We start from the raw sequence: 21,672 nt of genomic DNA on the forward strand, positions 1-21,672 counted from the left end.
AACCAAGTCACATTGCCAACAGAGAAGTGGGATTCAGACTTGGGTATTAATACAGACGACTCTTATTGGTCACAGATTTGCTTGAACACTTTTAGACTAACCAAAAGTCGGAATCTGCAACTGATTCAGTTTAAAACTCTTCATAGAACTCACTACACATGACAAAGGATTTTTAAGATGGGTCTCAGCGAACCAGACATTTGTGGGTTTTGCAACAGCATTATCCCAGATCAATTTTTGCACGCAATGTGGTTTTGCACGTCGGTCCCCTGGTTTTGGCAGAAGGTGTGTGTAGATTTGTCAACCTGGTTCGAAATCCCTATCACAACATCGCCATCTTTTTGTGTACTTGGTGATAAGAGCGCCATCAGTATAGAGCAAAGATCAAAAACCATCATCTTTACTGCTCTTTGCATAGCTAAAAAAAAACAATCTTAGTTAACCAGTCACTGTGCCTGGTCTGGGCGGGGGGCTCGCCTGCGCCCCTGGGCCCCTGTTGTCTCTGGTCCCCGGGGTGTGTTGGTGCTGTCCTGGTTGGCCTGCCTGTGCCCTCGGGTGCCTCCTCTTGGCTCGGCCGGAGCTGGTGGGGGGTGGGGGGGGGACAGTCGAACTGACTGGGGGGGATGGATGTGCTTGTGGTCGGCGGGGGATGTCTGATGGGTGTGGAGTTCAGGCGCCTGGCAACCAGAGCTCCCATTGGGGACCCGGTTGCCTGGGGCTGGGGCTCTGTTCTACGGCCTTGGGGGTGGTGTCTAGACCTGCTCCTCCCTGGCTGTGTGGTGTTGGGAAGATGGTGATGGGGGGCTGGTGCACTCTGCGTTGCCTCTGCTGCACTCCGCAGTGGGCCTGGTGCCTCGTGCTTGGGTGGGGGTTTTTGGGATAGGGATACAACAATACCATGCACGGTAGAGCAAGACAAGTCTCCCTCTTTACACATAACACTTCACCAAGAAGCCTGGGAGTTGACAGTGGGGGTAAACTAAATAAATAAATAGATACATAAACAAGGGACAAATATAAATCAGTCAAAGGGGGGGGGGGGGGGGGGAATAATAATACAAAATAAAATTGAAAAAAAGAAGGGGGGAGGGGAAAAAGGGGATGAAAAAAGGAGGGGGGGCAATTGAGGAAATAAATAAATAAGGTTAAGTAGACCCCCCCCCCCCCCCCCCCCAAATCAAGCTTTGTTAGCTTCAGACATGTTGGGACCTATTTTAATTGCACCCCTCCCAAAACATACACCACACACATAAATACACCACCATACATAAATACACTCATGTAGGCCCCTGTGGTGGACATGCTTGGGTGATCAGAGTGCTGTTGTAAAATGGAGGAGTCTGTATCCCCGCTGTCCACCAATTTTAACTGCACTTCTTTAACACACATACACGTGCACACACAAGGAGAGGGGGATGGTCACATTGCTTCCTGTCCCCTGCCCCCCACGCTTAGTAGGATGGGCCGGCGTCTGCTGCCAGTGTGTTGGTGGAGGGAGAGAGTATACAACATCTGAGCGGGCTGGACAGCATCCCCTGGGGCCAGCTGGGGCTCCTCTCTTGGGCATACCGAGAAACCCCAATCTTTTCCATTGTTGCTTACAGCAACTAGAGCCTGGTCCTCAGACTCACCGTCCCCTGGCCCTGTCTGGGGCCCCCGCTGGTCGCCTGCATCCGGTCAATTTCTGCAGCTTCCCCCTTCTTGACCTCGGTGGGGCTGGTGGGCAGGTTGAACGGGTGCGCAGTGTGGGCTGACCATGGGCTTTGCCGGCCTGCCTCTGGGGTTGGGGGCGGGTGGGGGCTCAAGACTCCTTGGCGGTGGCATGCCTCTCGTCTGGGCGCCGGTGTAGGTCACAAGTGGTCGGGGGTGGGATGGGGCGGGGCTCTGACTCTGCATGTTCTCTGTTCCTCCTACTCCTCAGCCGGGGGGGCTGATGGGTCCTGACCTTCATCTCCGTTTTTGTGCTGGGGGTCCAGTGCACGGGAGGGTGGTTGATCTTGAATCCTTGTCTGTGTCCTTGACAGTGTCTGTCCTTGACAGTGAGGCTCTTGGATGTCTGGATCGGCCGGGTTGCTGCGCTGTCTGCCCTTAGCTCTGGGGTGTGGGGTGCCTGGCCTCCTGTCTCTGCTGGATCAAGGTACACTCTAAGAGGCACACATTCACTCAGCCCACCCACTTACTCCCCTTTGCACAAATATGGGCATGGAGACTGTTTTTTTTTCTCTTTTCCACAGCCCTCTTCATGAGCATGGGTAATGTGAATATTGTGTGTACCTGTCTATGTGCAGAAATCCTGGGAGATAAACCTTTAATCATTGATGCATGATTATACTTCTAACCCGTAAATAGTTGTGTGCAGCCTTTTTTTGTTTTGTTGCTGTGTGAATTAAGTTATGTAATTTAATTTACTTACGACACTTTTATGTTTTAACTTTGTGATATCGACTACCCCCCACTCTAACCCCCTATCCCCCATCTCTGACATCCCACTCCGTTTCCTCCTCTTTTCTTTCATTTTTTCCGTCCGGTCCAACAAGGAATGCATACAAATATAATTTTCATTAATAAAGCTTAGCCTCAAATACAAAAGGGGTTTATGCAAATATACACTCAGGATGTCCGTAGATCCATAAACCCCAATTGTAACAATAAAATCTGTCCAATACAAGAGGCACTGAGCTCTGATCTGCTTGATCAGCTGTTGGACAGGACAAGTTAGAAATTAAAAAAATAAATTAACCCTTGTGCTATCTTAGATGACCCCACCCTTACATTGACGTGTTATCCATACCATGACAAAGGTGGATAAAGGTGGAAAGATTTCATGTAATCCATGGACACCAGTGAAGATCACAAATCATTGAAGAAAAAAGGTTCAGAGCACTGTCCAGTGGGTCTAGATGACCCAACTCTCAATGTTAAAGTGCCTAGGATTGCACAAGGGTTACACCAAGCGTAAGATGAGGCAATAAACAGATGCCTACCAGACAGTCAGTGTGACCTCTGGTTCTGCTTTGGTTGGTGAAGCTCTGTGATCTAGGGCTTGGAGTTGATACCTTAGGTTGAAAGCAGGACTCAGAGAGCTGGGTTGCTAAGCGACTGTAAATAGGGCTGAGCACATGTTTCATAGATAAAAACACCTGTTGACAGAGAAATGTAGACTAGAAGACAGACAGCAGCACCAGAGCAATGTTTCAAAATCAGCTGAATCCCTCAGGTGCAGAAGTCCAGCAGGTGAGGAAGTGAGCTCTATGATCCAGCAACAGTCTGACTTCCAACTGTTGCTGAATTCTACATACTTTGTCCTCCACAGCACTCAGTTCTTCAGCTCAATGAACTGCATCTATCCAGTCCATCAGAACAGCATCCTAATAACATCCATCAACAAGTCGGGCGTAGCCCTTGTGCTATCCTAGGCACTTTAACATTGAGAGTTGGGTCATCTAGACCCACTAGACAGTGCGCTGAACTTTTTTTCTTCAATGATTTGTGATCTTCACTGGTGTCCATGGATTACATGAAATCTTTCCACATTTATCCACCTTTGTCATGGTATGGAGAACACTTCAATGTAAGGGTGGGGTCATCTAAGATGGCACAAGGGTTAATCAAGACAGAGAACATCGGTCTGAGCTTTTTAAAATGATGCTGTAAACTCTGCCTCCAGCTCATGAATGAATGTTTTTATTTCAGAGGTGCTGATGATTAACTAGAAAGACAACTTTTAGGTGATGGAAAGTAGCAGATGTTGGGAGAAGATCCTTTCAAATTAAACCTTTTTTTTATTTGACAAGTTTTAAAAACAGCATATGAAGAACTGTGTAAATAATATTAAAATAGATTATTTTTCTTTTTTGCAATATAATGTGTAATAAGATCACTTACATTTGTACCATTATGATTAGCAGTAGTACAAACTTTGAGGGAGCTGGTTTGTTTGCTGTATCTGGACAGGTTCCATTGACTCCGATGCACATTGACTTTGATGTATGACAAACAACACTTACAGCAAAAAGTGCACTCAACAGTCTTTCAAAAAGCAGTCTTGTGTCCATGAAGACTGAATTCTCAGAGTTGGCCCTTTTTTGTTGAAATTTGTAATGCATGGATTCCCTGTAAATCTGGGCGGAATCAAGGCTACAGCACTCTGGGAAATGTAGAAAAGGCTGTCACTCAAACCCAGGATATAAGGGCAAACACGATGTGATGAGTATTTTAACACCGAGGGGGTGCCGGAGTCTTTACTCACTCACAAATGAGGGCCAAACGTTACCAACTCCTGGTCAAGACCGTAAAAACAATGGACAGCTCAGCCCCTCCCCCTTCTCGTGTTCACAAATAGGAAGTACCATTGCTTCTTGATACAGGTACAGTCATGTTGAAACCAGTGGACAGTATTGGCCCGAGCCGCTCCGAGTCATCGTATCTATGGCAATGGCGACAGTAGCTACCGCACATATGATGGTGTTTTCATTTCTGTGGGAAACTGATCCAAATGGTTCTTTGAGTGGTAAAGATTGAAGACCTCTGATCTAGAGTTAGCTAGCCAGCAGGTATTGATTAAGTTATCCATGACTTAATTCAACTTACAGATGAAAGTGTTTAGAAAAAAAAATGCCAATATTAACAAGGCCAAAAATGTATTTATTTTTATTTTTCAGGTATTACAAAATAATACAAATCTCAGCTGTGACAAAGAAACACAATAATTCAGTTCAATTCAATTTTATTTGTATATCCCCATTATTAAAACAATAGCCATGGAAATGGGCTTCAAACCGGTAGTTTATATGTTGTAGACGTGAATCAGAAAGAACATAAAGTCATAGAATTCAATAGGAAATGGCTAAACTAAACTGACTAAACTAAACTGGGCATCCCTGCCCTTAAACCCTCCAAAATAAATATTCCTAAATGATACATTTCATTCATCCATTCATTTTTTTATATACCTTCTAGTTCCTGCTCAGGGTAACCAGATTACCAGAACGTACTAAGTTACCCCTGGGAGAAGGTGAAGGACACCCTGGGCAGTTTCCCTGATCATTTCAGGGCTACAGAGAGACGGATAACCAAACACAAAAATATATACGCCACAGGGACAATTTAGAACCTATTAAGAAGAGATAACCCATAAATACAAAAGGGAGAAGATGCTAACTCTAAACAGAAGGTATCCAGCCAGGATTTGAACCTGTACCTTCTTGCTGTGAGATGAGAGTTCTAACCACTACACACTTCAGGGCTTCAGAAACAGCTAAAAAAAAATAAAAAATCAAATTTAATTCAAAAAACAAGATTCTAAAAACACTTTCTCAAATAAACTAACAACACCTACACAATAAATCACAAATTTAGTGTTATAGCAATATCAAGCTGTGCAATACGTATATCGCAAAAATTGGCTAAAATTGGGATTAATGGTTTCCTTAAATGTGCTGAAACAATCTTATGGCAGCTTCAAATAAATAAATGTACGCATTTGACTAATTGGATGAAGTCCTATTATGTTAGATGTTCTTCCTATGCAGACTAGGGTTTAAGTTATGTTAACTCCTATTTAAATAAACTGTTGCAGTGAAATGAAAATTGTATATTTAGTTGGTTTTTTTTGTTTGTTCATGTATTGCAAGTTATATCGTCCTCGTAATATAGTTTACTAATATAGAAAATTTTCCTAAAATCGTGCAGCCCTAAAACTATGCTACTTTTGAACCTCTATGTACATTTGAAAGAAACAAAATTCATTTCTTATTGTAGGACTTTAAATTGACAGAGATGGATGCAGTTCTTTATTCTGCAGGGTGGGAAGAACGTTGGGGAGCACTGGAACAAAAAAAACTGTTCTCTACTGTTTGTGAGTTAACATGTGATATTTGAGATTGTAATTTCGACTGAAACTTTTGCTGCATTTAGTGCAAGAAAAGATGTTTTCTCCTGTGTGACTCAACATGTGACGCGAGAGACTGGAACTATATGTGAAGCTTTTATTGCATTGTGTACAGGAAAAAAGCTTCTCTCCTGAATGAGTTAACATGTGATATTTGAGATGGAAGCGACGTCTGAAGCTTTTATGGCATTCAGTGCAAGAAAATCGGTTTTCTCCTGAATGAGTTAACATGTGACTCATGAGAAGAGACCGCTCCCTAAAACTTTTACGGCAGTCAGGACAAGAAAATCGGGTTTCTCCTGAATGAGTTGACATGTGACTCATGAGAATAGAACTGTCTCTAAAGCCTTTGTGGCATTCAGTACAGGAAAAGGGCTTTTCTCCCATATGAGTTGACATGTGACGCGTGAGATGATAATTACGACTGAAGCTTTTGTTGCATTCTTTACAGGAAAAAGGCTTTTCTCTTGTGTGAGTTAACATGTGACTTAAGAGAAGAGAACTATCTCTAAAACTCTTATGGCATTCTATACAAGAAAAGGGCTTTTCTCCCAAATGAGTTGACATGTGACGCGTGAGATGATAATTACGTCTGAAACTTTTGCTGCATTCTTTACATGAAAAGGGCTTCTCTCCTGTGTGGATTTTGATGTGACGCCTCAAGCCTTTAGCAGTTGTACAACTTCTTCCACACTCGAGACAAAAGAAGGACTCAGTTTTCCTTTCTTTTTTACATTTCTTGAATGGGGAATTTTTCCAGGAAGCTCTCTCAGAGACATGCATTTCTGACATTTCCTCTGATTTAATGTCAAACCGGCTTTCTGACATGTGAGCGCTGCCCACACTTTGGACATGAATTCTGTCTCTTCTCTTCCTCTGATCTCTGTTCTGTGGGTCTGTATCTTCATCTGAAGTTGATGTTGGTTCTTCATGTTGGTTTCCTTCTTCATCCTGACTATTAGTTACATTAAAGCTCTGCTGACTGCTTGTTTCTGTTTCACTGTTGTCATTTTCCTCATAAGGAGGAATCCCCATAAAGGTATCAGTCTCCTGCTTCAGATCAAGCTGCTCTTCATCCTGACCGATGAAGATCTCCACTAGCTCCTCTTTAATTAGAGGAGATTCCTGTTCCTCCGGCTTGTCCAGCTCTTCTTTAATATGAAGAGGTTCTGGTTCCTCCTGTTCTTCTGTAGTCAGTGAGGGTTCTGGTTCCTCCTGTTCTTCTTTAGTCAGTGAGGGTTCTGGTTCCTCTTGTTCCTCCTGCTCCACACTGGAGTTTCTCTCCTGGTTACTCAGATAATGCTGGGGAAGTTCTGAAAGGATACACATAAAAACAAAAGATAAACTTACTATTTTTTTCAAAGATATTTCCTCTAATCTGAAAACATCCACCACTGCATTCCAGTGTCAAATGAAGCTGCAGTAAATATAATTGTTTAAAACAAAAGGCAACACGGAATCAAACTTCAATAAGATAATCAAATCCATAAATCAAAAGCCCTTTTTAATCTTTTTACATTTTTAAGGTAAAAGAGAGCTACTTTTGTTTAATTTTTATTGTAAAAGTTCATTGTTTTAGCAATGTAAGTTTTTCTTTTGTCGAGTTTATATGATTATGTATGTAAACAGTTACGTTTTAAGCCAACCTAAGTTGATTTAAAAAAAAGAACATTTAAGGCCGGGAGTGGCATTGTATGGGCCGTTGGCGTTACTCGCCTGCACACTCGCCGACTGCCTCTACGCACAACTGCCACCCTTCTAGGCGCCACCACCACTCTCACCTCACACATCTAACTCCCCCTTTTCTTCCTGTGAAGCTGTCTGAGCTGAATGTGGCTAAAATTGCTAGCATTGCTATCAGCATCATTAACTGTCTCAGAAAAACCCATTGCGTGAGATGCTAATAATGCTAACTATGCTAGTTATGCTAATGTGGCTAAAAGTGCTAGCATTGCTATCAGCATCATCAGCTGCCTCTGAAAAACCCAATTGCGGGAAATGGTAATAGTGCTAGCTATGGGAGTTATGCTAATGTGGCTAAAAATGCTAGCAATGCAATTAGCATCATCAACTGACACGTTGCTTAAGATGCTCATTCCTTTTTGCTGGGTACTAGGCATGTGCAAATATTGGTGACTTTTTGCTCAAAGGCACAGAAATTATTCCACCTATGAAAACAATATGATCCATGCGGTCCGTGACTGCTGCGGGCCATAATAAATTGCCTGATTTTATATATCTATATATAGAGCTGTGACGGTGTCGAATTTTTCATCACCGCGGTGATAAACCACCAGGGGGCGCGGTGTCGCGGTTAACCGCAGCCCCCCCCACAAAAAAACAAAACAACACAAAATCCCCCGGCGGCCGCATCGGAAATAAATACAGTTACAACGTACTATTCTTTGTTAACAATGACAACAAATGACAACAACTAACAACTACATATCTAACTTGTGAACTAACTATAGGTGTTGTAGATTGACTGTGTGTGTGAGCGCGGAGCGTCTTGTGTAGGAATAGTAGGAAGGAGCGCACACGTATGTTGGGGGTGTGTGTTGATTCTTCTGCAGCGGACCGCTCTGGAGCTGCACGCAAGTTTCACCTGTGCTCTCTGGTACAGACATCTTCTCAGAATATTATTTATTGCCCAGTAATAAACAGACTGCAGACACTTTGTCACCTTTCTGGTAGCCGTGAAGCCTGACACCCATGAAGAATGCGGGGCTCCGCCTTTGTTTATACAGGCATGTTTGGTGTTACGGATTGAAGGAGGACAGTAACCCCCCCCCAACACAAAATCCTCCGGTGGGCGGCCGTGTCGCGCACTTAGGAACGCACGCAGCTTGTAATGGAAATGAATACAATGGAAATTAATAATTAGAAAGCAGTAAATTTGTCGTATTTCCTCACGAGATGGAAACTTCTGTTGTAGAATAAGGATGTGTGCTTTTGAAAGCGCGCGCCTGTTTGTGTAACTGTAAAGGGAGCCGCGTGCCACGCAGCGCGAAGGCAGACAGTGAGAGCAAAGGTGGGAGAAAAGGAGACAACAGTCTGAAAGAAAGAAGGAAAGTCTGAACACAGGACTAGCAGAAAAAGGAAATTGTCAGCAAAGATGAATGCGTTTAATGTGTTTATTATAGTTCCAAACACGCACCATATGCAAAACGTAAAAAAAAAAAAAGTTTAAAAAAAAGTGCGTAAAAAAAGTGCGGTGATGCGGTGATGCGGTTATCGTCACAGCCCAATCTATATATAGAATTTTCAGACTAAAAAACAGTAAAAATAAACATAGTATTATGAACTTTTAGTACATTACTATAGTACATATTGCTTATGTACTGATAATTCAAAAACTACAGAGTAAGAGTACACAAAGATACTTTTGTATTAACAAAAACAGACAGCAGGGACTATTTCATTCTGCTGTAAACCGTGCAATGGGGGCAGCATGGCGTTTCTAAAGCACTGCTGGCTCCAGAACACACTACTGCCAGGACAGCAGTGTCAAAAGGGGCAACTCCAGATCGAGGACACATGCATCAAAGGAGGATCCAGGCCTCAAAAAACACTCCAGTGGGACAGAGTGGTCCTCTGCCTGGGACTTGACGTACCTCGGGACAGGCAGCGACTTTCTGATGGCAGACACACTTTGTGCTCAGTATATTTAAACACGCATATGCAGTGACGTATGTATCAGAGGATCTCTGCTTGGCCGTTCTGCATGTCAATCAAGTCGCGTACTTCTCTGCGAGAATTTTGATTCGCTGACGGATTTTTTAGATATTTTTTTGTTGTTATTTATCATTGCTGGTGTGCGATTTACCCTCATGTCCTTGAACGAGCACCCCTGTCTTAGGGTGTACCTTATGTTCCCCAGTTTGAGGTGAATAATATTTTTATTAAAGAATGAGCTTTAAAGCGTGTTATAATGTGGACAGACAAAAAGTTGAGGATCAATCTTTAAGATCATTTGTGAGGTCTAAATTGTTTTGTGGTTTTCTTCATTTCTTTTTCACTGCAAGCTAACTGATAAGAACATGATCTGCTTGGACCAGAGCTGACGTGAAGAAGTGAAGTACCTGGGCTCAGCAAAGCAAATGAAAAGATGAGGAGAGATGAGTGCAGAACAGTTGTGGAAGAAATGAAAAGAAACAAATTACCAGGAATGATCTAAGACAAAACCTATCAGGTGCTCAGGGAATTCTAGCGTGGAACTGTCATAGGATGCCACCTGTGCAACAAATCCAGTCGTAAAATTTCCTCGTTCCTAAATGTTCCACAGTCAAGCGATAGCTCTATCAGAACAAAATGGAAGAGTTTGGGAACAACAGCACTCAGCCTCGAGGTGGGCATAGAGCAAAGAGTCCGCTAACGTTATACAAAGTCAATTGCTACAGAGTTCCAAACTTCCTGTGACTTTCAGATTAGCCCAAGAACAGTACGCAGAGAGCTTCATGGAATGGGATTCCATGGCTGATTAGCTGAATCCAAACTACACATAACACAAGTACAATGCAATGCGTCGGATGTAGTGGTGTAAAGTGGACTCTAGAGCAGGGAGACACGTTTGGAGATATATACGTATAGAAATACGTATAGAAATACAATGATAATCTATATACCGTAATTTCCGGGTTATAGAGCGCACCTGATTACAAGCCGCACCTACTCAATTTAAGGAGGTTGAGTCACAATATACATCCACAAGCCACACCCACATATGAACAGCATGTTGTTGCCAACACTATCGGTCCGTCAATGATTATCCTGACCCACAGACTACAGTAAACCCTTGTTTTTCGCGGGGGTTACGTTCCAGGAAGAGCCCGTGATAGTCAAAAACCATGAAGTAGAAACCTCTATTTTTTTTTTCAATTATGATACAATTAAATACTCTATTATACATTGAAAAGAGGGAACAAACCATTTTATAGGCTCAAGCATTTGTTTTACAAATCAAAGTACTTTAGAAACGTTCTTTAACAAATGCCTTCTGTTCTGTACTGTCAAATAATAATTTTAATCATCAATGTGAACAGAAAGCGTCAAATCGCGGAGATTAGCCCCGCCCACCGCGACCCGCGTAATTGGATTAAACGGGAGAAAATATAAAATGATGATTATGAAAAAATACAAAGTACAGTCGCACAAATAGTGACTCGGGTGTATTTAACTGCTCTAAGTTCAGACTGAGCCGCTGCATCCTGACTCCGCTCTGCAGATTTTTCTTCATTTAAAGCCCGCGGTGCAGCTGCAGGTGTGTTTGTTCGGGAGAAGAACATAGTGATCGGCAGTTGGTGTGGCTCTTTTTTCTTCTTCGCAAAAACATCCTTATACACAGACATGCCAACATCAAGAGAATTTGCAAGTACATAATGTAAATTTGGCAAGCTGTTTTACGTACATGTACATATTAAACTGCAACGTTATTGACGCACAGGTAGAGAAGAAGCAGAGTGGCTTTTTAGCCAATCAGAATGCAGAACACAATGCACGCTGCAAATCCGTGAAGTAGCGAAACCGTGAAAAGTAAACCATGTTATAGCGAGGGATCACTGTATACGACTGCCTTCAGTCTCATTGAGAGGGGAGTTAACACTGCGTCAGCCCATTTATTTGAACACAACCACATCTGCCAAACAGCATGCACCTCACTACTGCTCACAGCTCCCTCAGTTATGGTGAGGAAATTTACACCCGCGATTCTCCACTTCCCATGAGTCTTAGGGGCTAAAGGTGGGGCTAACCCCCAGGTCGCCACACTGTGTTGTAGATTGAGGATGTGTATATGTGCGTGTTATAAGAAGGAGCAGGGAGCTGCAGCGGAATGTGAGAGCAGCTCTCCTCTCCTTCCACCTGTGACACAGCAGCAATATGGTAGTAACAGGGCTGGTTACAACAACATACCAGTAAAAGAGAGCAGCAGTGACTTAAAAGCGCGCAGACTGCACGAGCGCTCCCGGCGGCCGTCAAATAAATCGATAAATTAGCAGAATCATTGAATAAGCCGCAGGGTCGAAAGCGTATGACAAAAGTAGCGGCTTAAAATCCGGGAATTACGGTATATGTTTCGAGGAAATTTGTATTAATCCGATACAGTTTACATTCTGTGAATATTACTAGTGAAATAATAAACCAATGAGATTGTTAACACCATACGGTGTTACATGGTTTCTCAAACGTATGGAAGCGATTCTGTAGCATAATTAAAAATAGAAGTCAATACCAGAAATGCTTTTTCATTTTCAAAATGAAGCTGCATTTGATGACTCAGTGTCAACAAATGCAGCAAAATTCATTTAGAAATGTCTATTTTGACATTTAAAATAGATTTTGACATTTAAAATAGATTAACAGAAATGCTTTTTCATTGTCAAAATGTAACTGCATCAAATGACTCAAAATTAAAATCAATCCTTCAAAATGCTTTTTCATTTTATACCTACTTTAAACCACTTATTCTGTGTCCACGGTGCGTCCAAAGGAGGACCGCATAGGGCGGAAATGCTGCTACGTAGTCCTGAGAAGCTGTGTAAAATAATCAGAAGTTCACAACCATCACAAAGCCCTCTTCTCTGCCGCTAACACAAAGCTACACTGCTCCTAGCATGTCTGTGTGTCTTAGCAGCTGGACACACGGAGATAGCACAGACGTCATTGCCCCGCCTCCTCGCTGGAAATGCTTTTTCGAATTGAATATCGCAACAATCTTCGCAGGGTGGATGTTAAAATGCAAATCCAATCCCCTCTTTGCATTTTCGTTTTAATTATGACACAAAATAAGCGTTTTTAAGTATAAAATGAAAAAGCATTTTGAAGGATTGATTTTTCATTTGAATTTTGAGTCATTTGATGCAGATTCATTTTGAAAATGAAAAAGCATTTCTGTTAATCCATTTTAATTGTCAAATTAGACATTTCTAAATGAATTTTGCTACAAATTTACCAGAGAACTTTTTGAAAATGAAATGTCAAATAACATTTTCATTATTTTAATTAAGTGAAAGAATAAGCAGTGTGGAAGAAGAAAATGAAAAAGCATTTTGGTGGATTGCTTTTTCATTTTAATTTTGAGTCACAAAATGCAGTTTCATTTTGAAAATGAAAAAGCCTTTCTGGTGTTGACTTTTATTTTTAATTATGCTACAGAATCACTTCCATACAAATGAAGAAGCTACAACAAAATTGTGCAGATCGTTAAGAAACATGTATTTCAGTTTAGTCACTAGGTGGAGTTGACGCTATAGCGTTACACTTTGTTCCAGAAGATTTGAGGAAAAAAATGCTGCTTTAAACCACAAATGGTTACTTAAAAAAAAATTTCCTTGAAAGAGTTTGGATAGTTAGTGCCTGTGAGTATATAAACCTGTTCATTTAGCCAGGATTGTATGTTTAGTTCAAACTAGGGTTGGGCGATGTCCCCTAATTTGGCCGTTGACGATGTTTGCTGTCAACCATCGGGATGGACGATGACATCGTCGGGGGGGGGGGGGGGGTATTTTTTTTACATTTTTCGTTCTTATATAACTGCTATTCGTTATTTTGCTTTTTTCATTTTATTTCCCAACTAATGGTTAATCCGCGATGATCCAGTATAAACTGAGGGAAGTGACTTTAACAGAAAAAATAACAAACAAAATAGAAAAGAAGTAGTCCGCTCCCGCACTTAGCGGAGTGGACCGGCGGAGTGCGGATTTACAGCTTTGTGTTTGATGGGAAGGGGGGGAGGGGGGTACATGAGCGGTATGTGTGGGAGATTTAAGACTGCGATCCGTCCCGCAGCTCTAGGGGTACTACCTACCGAACTCAGAACCGGGTCTAAAAGTGTGTCTGAGCACAGCACGGATCGTCAGCAGACACACAGAGGTTTGAGCATCAAAGCAGAAATGTCGCTCAGTCCTTAAAAAACATTCAAACAATCACGTGGATTTGTGTTTCCAGTCGTGTCCCGACTAAATAAAGGCTGATGTTATTCACAGGATGCAGCGCCACCCAAAGCTAATGTTGTTAGCCCGTGTTAGCATACTGCTAATCCTGGCTACGTTCAGAAAAAGCACTGACCACACGGATTAAAATTCAAATGATGAGCGAACAGGTGTTTCATAATAACCGTAACATTATTAAAAGCACGTTTAGAAGATCATCTCGTATTTTACCGAGCTGACATGTCAATATATATAGCCGCTCGGCGCTGTTATCGTTTTGTATTGAATTGTTACATTCAATAAAGTTTGGAAAAAAAGCCGCTCGGCGGAAGTTGTATTCCCTTTCCGGTTTTCAAACTGCGCATGTGCGAATACTGCGCAAGTGCGAATGATTTATTCTGACCGAAATTGTGATCTTAGTGAACGTTTTTATATTCTGAAAACATTTTTCTGGGCCCATCTACACGGTTGGATTCTAATCCGACCATTGATCCCATCAAGATATTTTGTACATGTAACCGCGGCTTATGGTGTCGACGCGCAACGTGGCGGGGGCGTGGCATCACGATGGTGGTCTGTCCATCGGGATGTCAGTCACCCATCACGATGGACGATGATATCGTCCATCGGCACAACCCTAGTTCAAACGAGCATTAGCATTAGTTGTGCTATGGGAAATTCCATTATACGTTACCGTCAAGCTAGCGGACTTTGGCTTTGATTAGATCACCGGAAAAGCCTTAAAGATCAATCTCAAATTTATGGATTAATTGTTGATTTATTAAGCTTGAATCAATTCAGATTTTATCAACCCAGTCCTAATATTATTGTTCAAATATAGTGATACTTAGTGGGAAAATATCAAATGTATAAGACTATAAATTACCGAAAAAATGACATACAAGTTGCACCTATAAGTTGCGACCTAGGCCAAGCTATGCAAAAAAACAACAGATCTTATATCCTGAAAAATGGTGGTGTTCTTAGTCAGCCACATTCATAGGAAGCTGTCTCCCGTTTGTTACTATGCAGCAGTGTGTCGATGGCAGGGGTGTCCAACATTCGGCCCGCGGGCCGTATCCGGCCCTCCAGGTGGTTTAGTCCGGCCCACACACGAAGAGTAAAAATCATAAGGGTATTTAAAAAAGAAAGCAAGTTTCTAGTCCATTCCTGTGGCGAGTTGTGATTTTTTAAAGAAATAACCAAAATGCGCAATTCCGCCACTAGGGGGAGCAAAGGAAACACAAAACAGGTGAAACAGCAAATCTCTGCACGTGTCAAAAGCAAAACCTAGCAGCTCTGCATCTGGGTAAGGTACACTTTGGTTCCCTATGAGCCTTACCACTGTTATGTTGCTTTAAGGATGACCAGTAGTGACACCCTAATGACCAAAATGTTGTCAAAAAGAAGTGGAGTGCTGAACTTTCCAGGAAAAATGGACAGTTTAATTTGTTCACAGAGCTGAATGCAAAACCTGCATGCTTGGTATGTCATCAACTGGTCGCAGAGTTCAAAGAATATAACATTTAGCACCACTATGAAACTCACCATAAATAAACCTTTCACCGTGTCAGATGTAAAATATTCAGTCTGATAAAATTCTAGTCTATAAAATTGAATAGACCAACTTTTTTTTAAGTAAAACTAATTTTATTTGAGATCCATTGGCCCCAAGTGATTAGGCATTTTTTTTCAACTGAGTAAAAAAACAAAAACAAAGCTGTTATTTTGCTTTTACATTACTGGTCCGGCCCACTTGAGATCAGACGGGCTGAATGTGGCCCCTGAACCAAAATGAGTTTGACACCCCTGGTCTAAGACGAACCTTTGGTCCAGCCTTACAATAATACTGATTAAAAACAGTAATTAAGTGGGAGCATGTTTCACGTTGAATCCATATAATTTATTCATTGTGCTAGTTTTTTTTAAATTAAGCTGTTTACAAACGTATGAGAGAAACATAACTTTATATTTTATATTTAATTCATTCATCTTCTGCCGTTTTATCCCTTTCGGGCTCACGGGGCTGCTGGAGCCTATCCCGGCCACTTATGGGCGAAGGCAGGGAAAACCCTGGACAGGTCGCCAGTCTGTGTTAGGGCCACAATCACACAACCATTCACTGTCACACTCACACCTATGGACAATTTAGTGACCAATTATCCCATGAAGCATGTTTGTGGACGGTGGGAGGAAGCCAGAGTCCCCGGAGAAAACCCACACATGCACGGAGAGAACATGCAAACTCCACACTGAAAGGTCCCCCATTGATGTTCTGTTTAAGGTCCCCCAGCCGCAACTTGAACCGCGGTGAGCCAAGAGCGCCACCATGCATCCCAACTCCAATGATATACCGACTAAATAAACAACTGTAAACAATATTTTTCATTGTAGTTGTGGCTTCCTCTTTCCCATGTCTCACCCTAAAATGCCCCAGCTTTTAGGAGGTTAGAATGTTCTCCTGTACAAATGCAACATCTGACCTGCAAAACATAAAAAAATTCATTTAAAATAAGAGTCACTTTTAAATGGAATTGTGTTCTGCTAGATCAAGCAAAAACTGAGATAAACGGAGGGGACAAAAAGCCAAAAACACTATTAAAACTATTAAATATCTCCACAAACCTAATTAGAACACCACCTTTACGAAAAAGTCAGTAAAATAAAACGTCAAAAACAAGTGGGCATGGAAAACAACTGGAAGCCGGGCGCACATCCGGTGCATGAAAAGCAGATTTTTTACTACTCTGTTAAACTTGCTGCTGGACAGATTTAGCACTCATTGACAGAAATATAACAGAGAATATCGGGTAATTTTTCAAAGTAAAATATTTTTCAAAATAAAAGATAGCTTAGACGCATAAAAAAAACTAACTAAAACCCACCAAATTGACGCAAAACCCGCCCAAAGTAAATTTGGCCTGACGTGGGCCGACACGCTGGTGTTACCGGACCCATGACCAGTGTGAAGACATCAAATGTGAGAGCAATTATTAGGAAATGGAAGACATACAAGACCAATGATAATGTCCCTCCATCTGGGACTCCCCGCAAGATCTCCCCCTGTGGGGTCACAATGATCGAAGGAAGGGTGAGCAAAACTCCCAGAACCACTGGGACCACTGATTGACCTGCAGAAAGCTGGAACCACAGTAACAACATAGTTTGGAGGAGAAAGAATGCAGAGTTGCATCCAAAGAACACCATACCTACTGTAAAGCATGGAGGTGGTAACATCATGCTTTGGGGCTGTTTTTCAGCAAAGGAACCAGGATGACTCCTCTGTGTAAAGGAAAGAATGAATGGGGCCATGTGTTGTCAGATTTTGAAAAAACCTTTTATCAGCAAGGGCATTGAAGATGAAACATGACTGAGTCTTTCAGCACGACAACAAGCCCAAACACACTGCCTGGGTATCAAAGGAGAGGCTTTGTAAGAAGCATTTCAAGGTCCTGGAGTGGCCTCACCAGTATCCAGACCTCAACTCCATGGAAAATCTTTGGAGGGAGTTGAAAGTCTGTGTTGCCCAATGACAGCCCTAAAACATCACTGCTCTAGAGGAGATCTGCATGGGGGAATGGACCGAAATACCAACAACAGTTTGTGAAAACCTTTTGAAGACTTACAGAAAATGTTTGACCGTTGTCATTGCCAATAAAGGATAAATAATAAAGTATTGAGTTGAACTTTTGTTACTGACCAAATATTTTCCACCATAATTTACAAATAAATTCTTTAAAAATCAGACAATGGGATTTCCTTGATTTTGTCTCTCATAGTTGTTTTATACCTATGATGAAAATTACAGGCCTATCTCATCTTTTTAAGTGGGAAAATTTGTACAATTGGTGGCTGACTAAATACTTATTTGCCCCACAGTATAAATTGCAATAGAACTTGTTATCGCTAGACTTGTATTTTGAAGGTTCTGAAGTTACACATTCTCCATTTGCAAGCATTTTGATAAAAGTTAGAGGGTCAGTCGCCACATGGCTAGTAAACGTTTGCATAACTTAGTCATGTCTCTTTCGTCCCCTCCTTTTGGTGAATTTCTTTCGTCCTCTCTTTCTCTGCCAGCCACACGCAAGGTAAACAAGCACACGCAAGACACCCCCACCCCGGTGCTCGCTTCTGCTAATTATCTCCATGTTGTGTTTAGTTTCGGCTGATGAAGCAGCGGGACATTAGGGTTCCAGTCTGAATTGGAGGACAAACCCAATGAAGAAACTCGATAAAAAGTGTTGATTTGGTGACTGTGATGTAGCATAACACAATCCTATGCTAATGAGCTTTTCCTTGGATCACCTACATGTAATCACGGACCGGTTTAAATCAGACAATACTTTCACAGACGGGACTTTAGGACGGATAAATACAACAAATATGTATATGTAGGACTGAATCCCCCGCTCTTTCCCTTGTGAGAGCAGCAGCTTTAATGTCAATAACATCAAATGACAATGCAAAACTTTGTTTTCAGGCAGTTTTTTTGTCATGATTTATATAATCAGTTGGAGCGACAGCAGCTCAGGCGTCCTAGGGTAAGACACGTCACCCTCCCAGGCTCCAGTGTAACTCCACTGGTGTGTAAATGCATATGACTGGATTTATGGTGATGGTCAGAGGGGCCATAGGCGCGTACTGGCAGCCACGCCTCTGTCAGTCTGCCCCAGGGTAGCTGTGGATACATCAGTAGCTACCATCACTGAGTATGAATGAGGAGTGAATGAATGATAGATAGATATTGTAAGCGCTTTGACTGTCTGGAATAAATCCAATCCAATTATTATTGGAAGCAGAGTTAAGAAACCTGTCCTTGTTTATCGGAATGTTTGAATTTGCAGTTAGATGACAATAAATATCTGTTTATACCATTTATAAGTGTTATGCTTTTTTTATTTTCTAAAAAAAAAAATTCTGAAAAAGTTAAACTCCCAAGCTATTCCAGTGTAAAATTGTATAATAATTGGATATTTGTTCTGTAAAACTTGAAAACATTAGAATTTACTTTTAGAATGAATATTAAATGGAACCGATCAAACAGTGTAGTGTTCTGATTTATTGATATTCTCTTTTAAATCATGAAAGCCTTTGCTATAATTTTTAGTTTAGCTTGTAATATAAATGCCTTTTTTTGACTACCTGAAAAAAACTGTTGCATCATGGTCCTTCAGTACATCTGTTTAAAGTATGATAGGAAATAAATATTAAATCTACAGAATCTGCTGATGATTACACACTTCTTTTATGAGCAAAGTGTTCAAATTAGACAACTATAGTTATCTGGATTATATTGTGATATATCTCGTTATCACCTGATATAAAAAAACTATACTGTGATATAAGAAATTCCATATCTCTCAGCCCTATCTGCAGTCAAGCTTATTATCTGAGTTTCATAACCAACTTTTTTTTTTAATATCTGTTTTCTTTTTTGACTTCGAGCAGTTTTAGCCCGTGCTGGTTTGCGGCGCCTTCCGTCCGTGAAACCAGGGTTCGAATCCGGGCTGCTCCCTGTTCCCTTCTCTACTTCTATGCCGGTCCCAAGCCCGGATAAATTGAGAGGGTTGCGTCAGGAAGGGCATCCGGCGTAAAACATTGCCAAGATTACCATGCGACTCGTTCGCTGTGGCGACCCCTGATGGGAAAAGCCGAAAGGGTAAGAAGAAGTTCTCTTTTTTGACTTCACCTCCAAGGTGATAATGGTGAGTCAACTAACACTAAACTATGGTTTCTGGTATGATAAGAATATGTCCTATAAAGCTATTCATAGAAACAGTTTAGAAAATAAATTTCAAATTACAAATTTAACTAACAAACCCATTTCTTATTATTATTATTAGCATTTTTATTTGATGCAAAAGAGTCACAATGGGGGGGGGGGGGGGGGGGGGGGGGTGGTGTTTGACACCCCTGCTAGTGTTTTAACAGGTGTCTATGCTAGCGGTACACACGTGACTTAAGTGTCATTTATCGAAGACAAGTGCAGGAAATTTGAATGAAAAAGGCAGAAAAATGAATACGGCTGAAATATTAACAGCCTGAAGGTTCACATGTTTCTCAATAATAATAAATAACCCAACATAATGTGAAATTTATTGAAATACAACTAGATAAAATCTAAGCTACTTTTCTTTTTCTCAAACCTTTTAAAGACAAAAAAACCCATTAATACTCGTAACGGTGATTACCAAGTTCTCCCGTTGTTTCTATCAGCAAAAAAGGCGGTCGTTGACTCGTATTGACAATTTGACTAATTGTAGGACTAATTGAGCCATTTATTTATTTATTTTGTTCAGAATTCAAAGCTGTATCATTTCTGGTCACCAAAGTGGGTCTCTGGCCCATAGAAATTTGTGAGCCTGAAGAGATTCTCTCCTTTGTTAAACTAAAGTGAGCATACCTATGTGGTCAAGCTGCAGCTGTGGTTTCCAGGCGACATCCAGCAGTCTGCGCTGACGACAGAGCTCCTCCTCGTACTGGACGATGGTTCCTTCACAGAGTCGGAAGATTTCTTCAGCAGCAGCAGCTAGTCGCTCGCTGATCAACTCTCTCAGAGGCTGAAGGGAAGGCATGGTTGCTGAAGCTGCTCCGAATCTTCAGCTAAGTCCCACAAACACCGCCGTCCTCTTCACTGCAGCTCCGATCATCTGCTAGTCTCACAATCAGAGCAATCCACGTTGTCTTTCCGTTCGACTCTTCACTCATTTACGACACTTTGGAAAATGCTGAGAGTTCCCACACGAACCACGTATCGTCCTTTCTGTCCAAAAACCTCACAAACGTCCCAACAAAACACCCCCTTCCTAGCAACACAAGCTAATTATGCTAGCCTGCTAACAAGCTAACGCTTGCTAGCGCCTCGTGCTGTTTACTTCCGGGTCACGTGAAGAAACTTTATTTTAAAAGAAAAGTTTAAAATGCTTTATCTGCTTAAAAATTATTTGTAAGACAAGAAACAATAAAGAAAATAAAATCTAATAGGGTACAAAAGTAAAAATTCGGGTAAACTTTTCGAGAGCTGAAATGACGTCACCACACTAACCAATTACCATGTTCATTTTTGACTACAAAACGCATCTAAGACTAAATAGTCTTAAATACATTTGTTTTAAGTTTTCCAAAACTATAGCATTGTATAAAAACATCTGTGAAGTAAAGCAGAGAAACAAATATTGAATTAAAAACCATTTAATATAAAAAAAGACTCTATAAACCTGTCTCTAAAGAGAATAATCACGAGTACAACCAAACCGTAGTTAATAACACATTGAAGAAATAATTGGAAAACAATTAGTAAAGTGGTGAAAACAACAGAGAAGTTCCCCTAAATTTTAAATAATTAGATTAGCACATTTATAAAGCATAAGTATGAAATGTACCTCAACAAAAGCAAATTGAAAAATTAAAGATCTTCAGAATGCAAATAATTTTACCAACATACAGCATAGATTTTAACGCATTTTATTGTTTCTGTTTTTTCTTAAAAATGGTTCAATCAAACATTTTTTGAATAGAGAAACAGTTTATTTAATGTTGAGACTAAATGAAAATTGAATGAACATTTCTATTTCAATAACTGTGTGAGAAATACTCATCAGGATGAAGGTGCTGCTTGGATTCTGGCCTAATGTCCGTCTTCATGGCTGCTGCTTCTCTTCTGCTGATGTTTTAGGAGCTGCAGGATGAAGGTCTGAGAAACTGTTGAAGCCACACCATGCTGGAAGATGCTGAGTCAGTCCATGAGGAGGAGGAGGAGGAGTCTTCATCAGTCTCTGGAGGCTCTGCAATAACTAGAAGGTGAAGCAGAATCCGTCCATTCCAGGGAGAAGGAAAGAAAAAGCAGTCAAAGCT

General features: G+C 41.2%; 5 protein-coding genes across 8 annotated transcripts in view; 2 read left to right on the forward strand and 3 right to left on the reverse strand.

Annotated features, from left to right (window-relative positions):
* LOC110013798 (gastrula zinc finger protein XlCGF28.1) overlaps nt 1-21,672 on the reverse strand; it is a 989,290-nt gene that overhangs the window by 645,218 nt on the left and 322,400 nt on the right. The window lies entirely within an intron of this gene.
* The window catches only part of LOC101169839 (NLR family CARD domain-containing protein 3), a 1,010,604-nt gene that overhangs the window by 513,923 nt on the left and 475,009 nt on the right, over nt 1-21,672 (forward strand). The gene's annotated exons all lie outside the window — the stretch shown is intronic.
* The window catches only part of LOC105355408 (NACHT, LRR and PYD domains-containing protein 12-like), a 768,227-nt gene that overhangs the window by 200,168 nt on the left and 546,387 nt on the right, over nt 1-21,672 (reverse strand). The window lies entirely within an intron of this gene.
* LOC111948683 (zinc finger protein 239-like) overlaps nt 1-21,672 on the forward strand; it is a 65,348-nt gene that overhangs the window by 23,226 nt on the left and 20,450 nt on the right. The gene's annotated exons all lie outside the window — the stretch shown is intronic.
* Nucleotides 4,624-20,669, reverse strand: LOC101167101 (zinc finger protein 501). Its single transcript, XM_011482220.2, has 2 exons — nt 20,222-20,669; nt 4,624-7,203 (listed from the first exon to the last, which is right to left on the reverse strand). Exons 1-2 carry the CDS (start codon nt 20,391-20,393, stop codon nt 5,849-5,851), a joined length of 1,527 nt encoding a protein of 508 aa, XP_011480522.1. The 5' UTR covers nt 20,394-20,669; the 3' UTR covers nt 4,624-5,848.

Source organism: Oryzias latipes, chromosome 2 (assembly GCF_002234675.1).
Source record: "Oryzias latipes chromosome 2, ASM223467v1".
In the NCBI taxonomy this organism is placed as follows: domain Eukaryota; kingdom Metazoa; phylum Chordata; class Actinopteri; order Beloniformes; family Adrianichthyidae; genus Oryzias; species Oryzias latipes.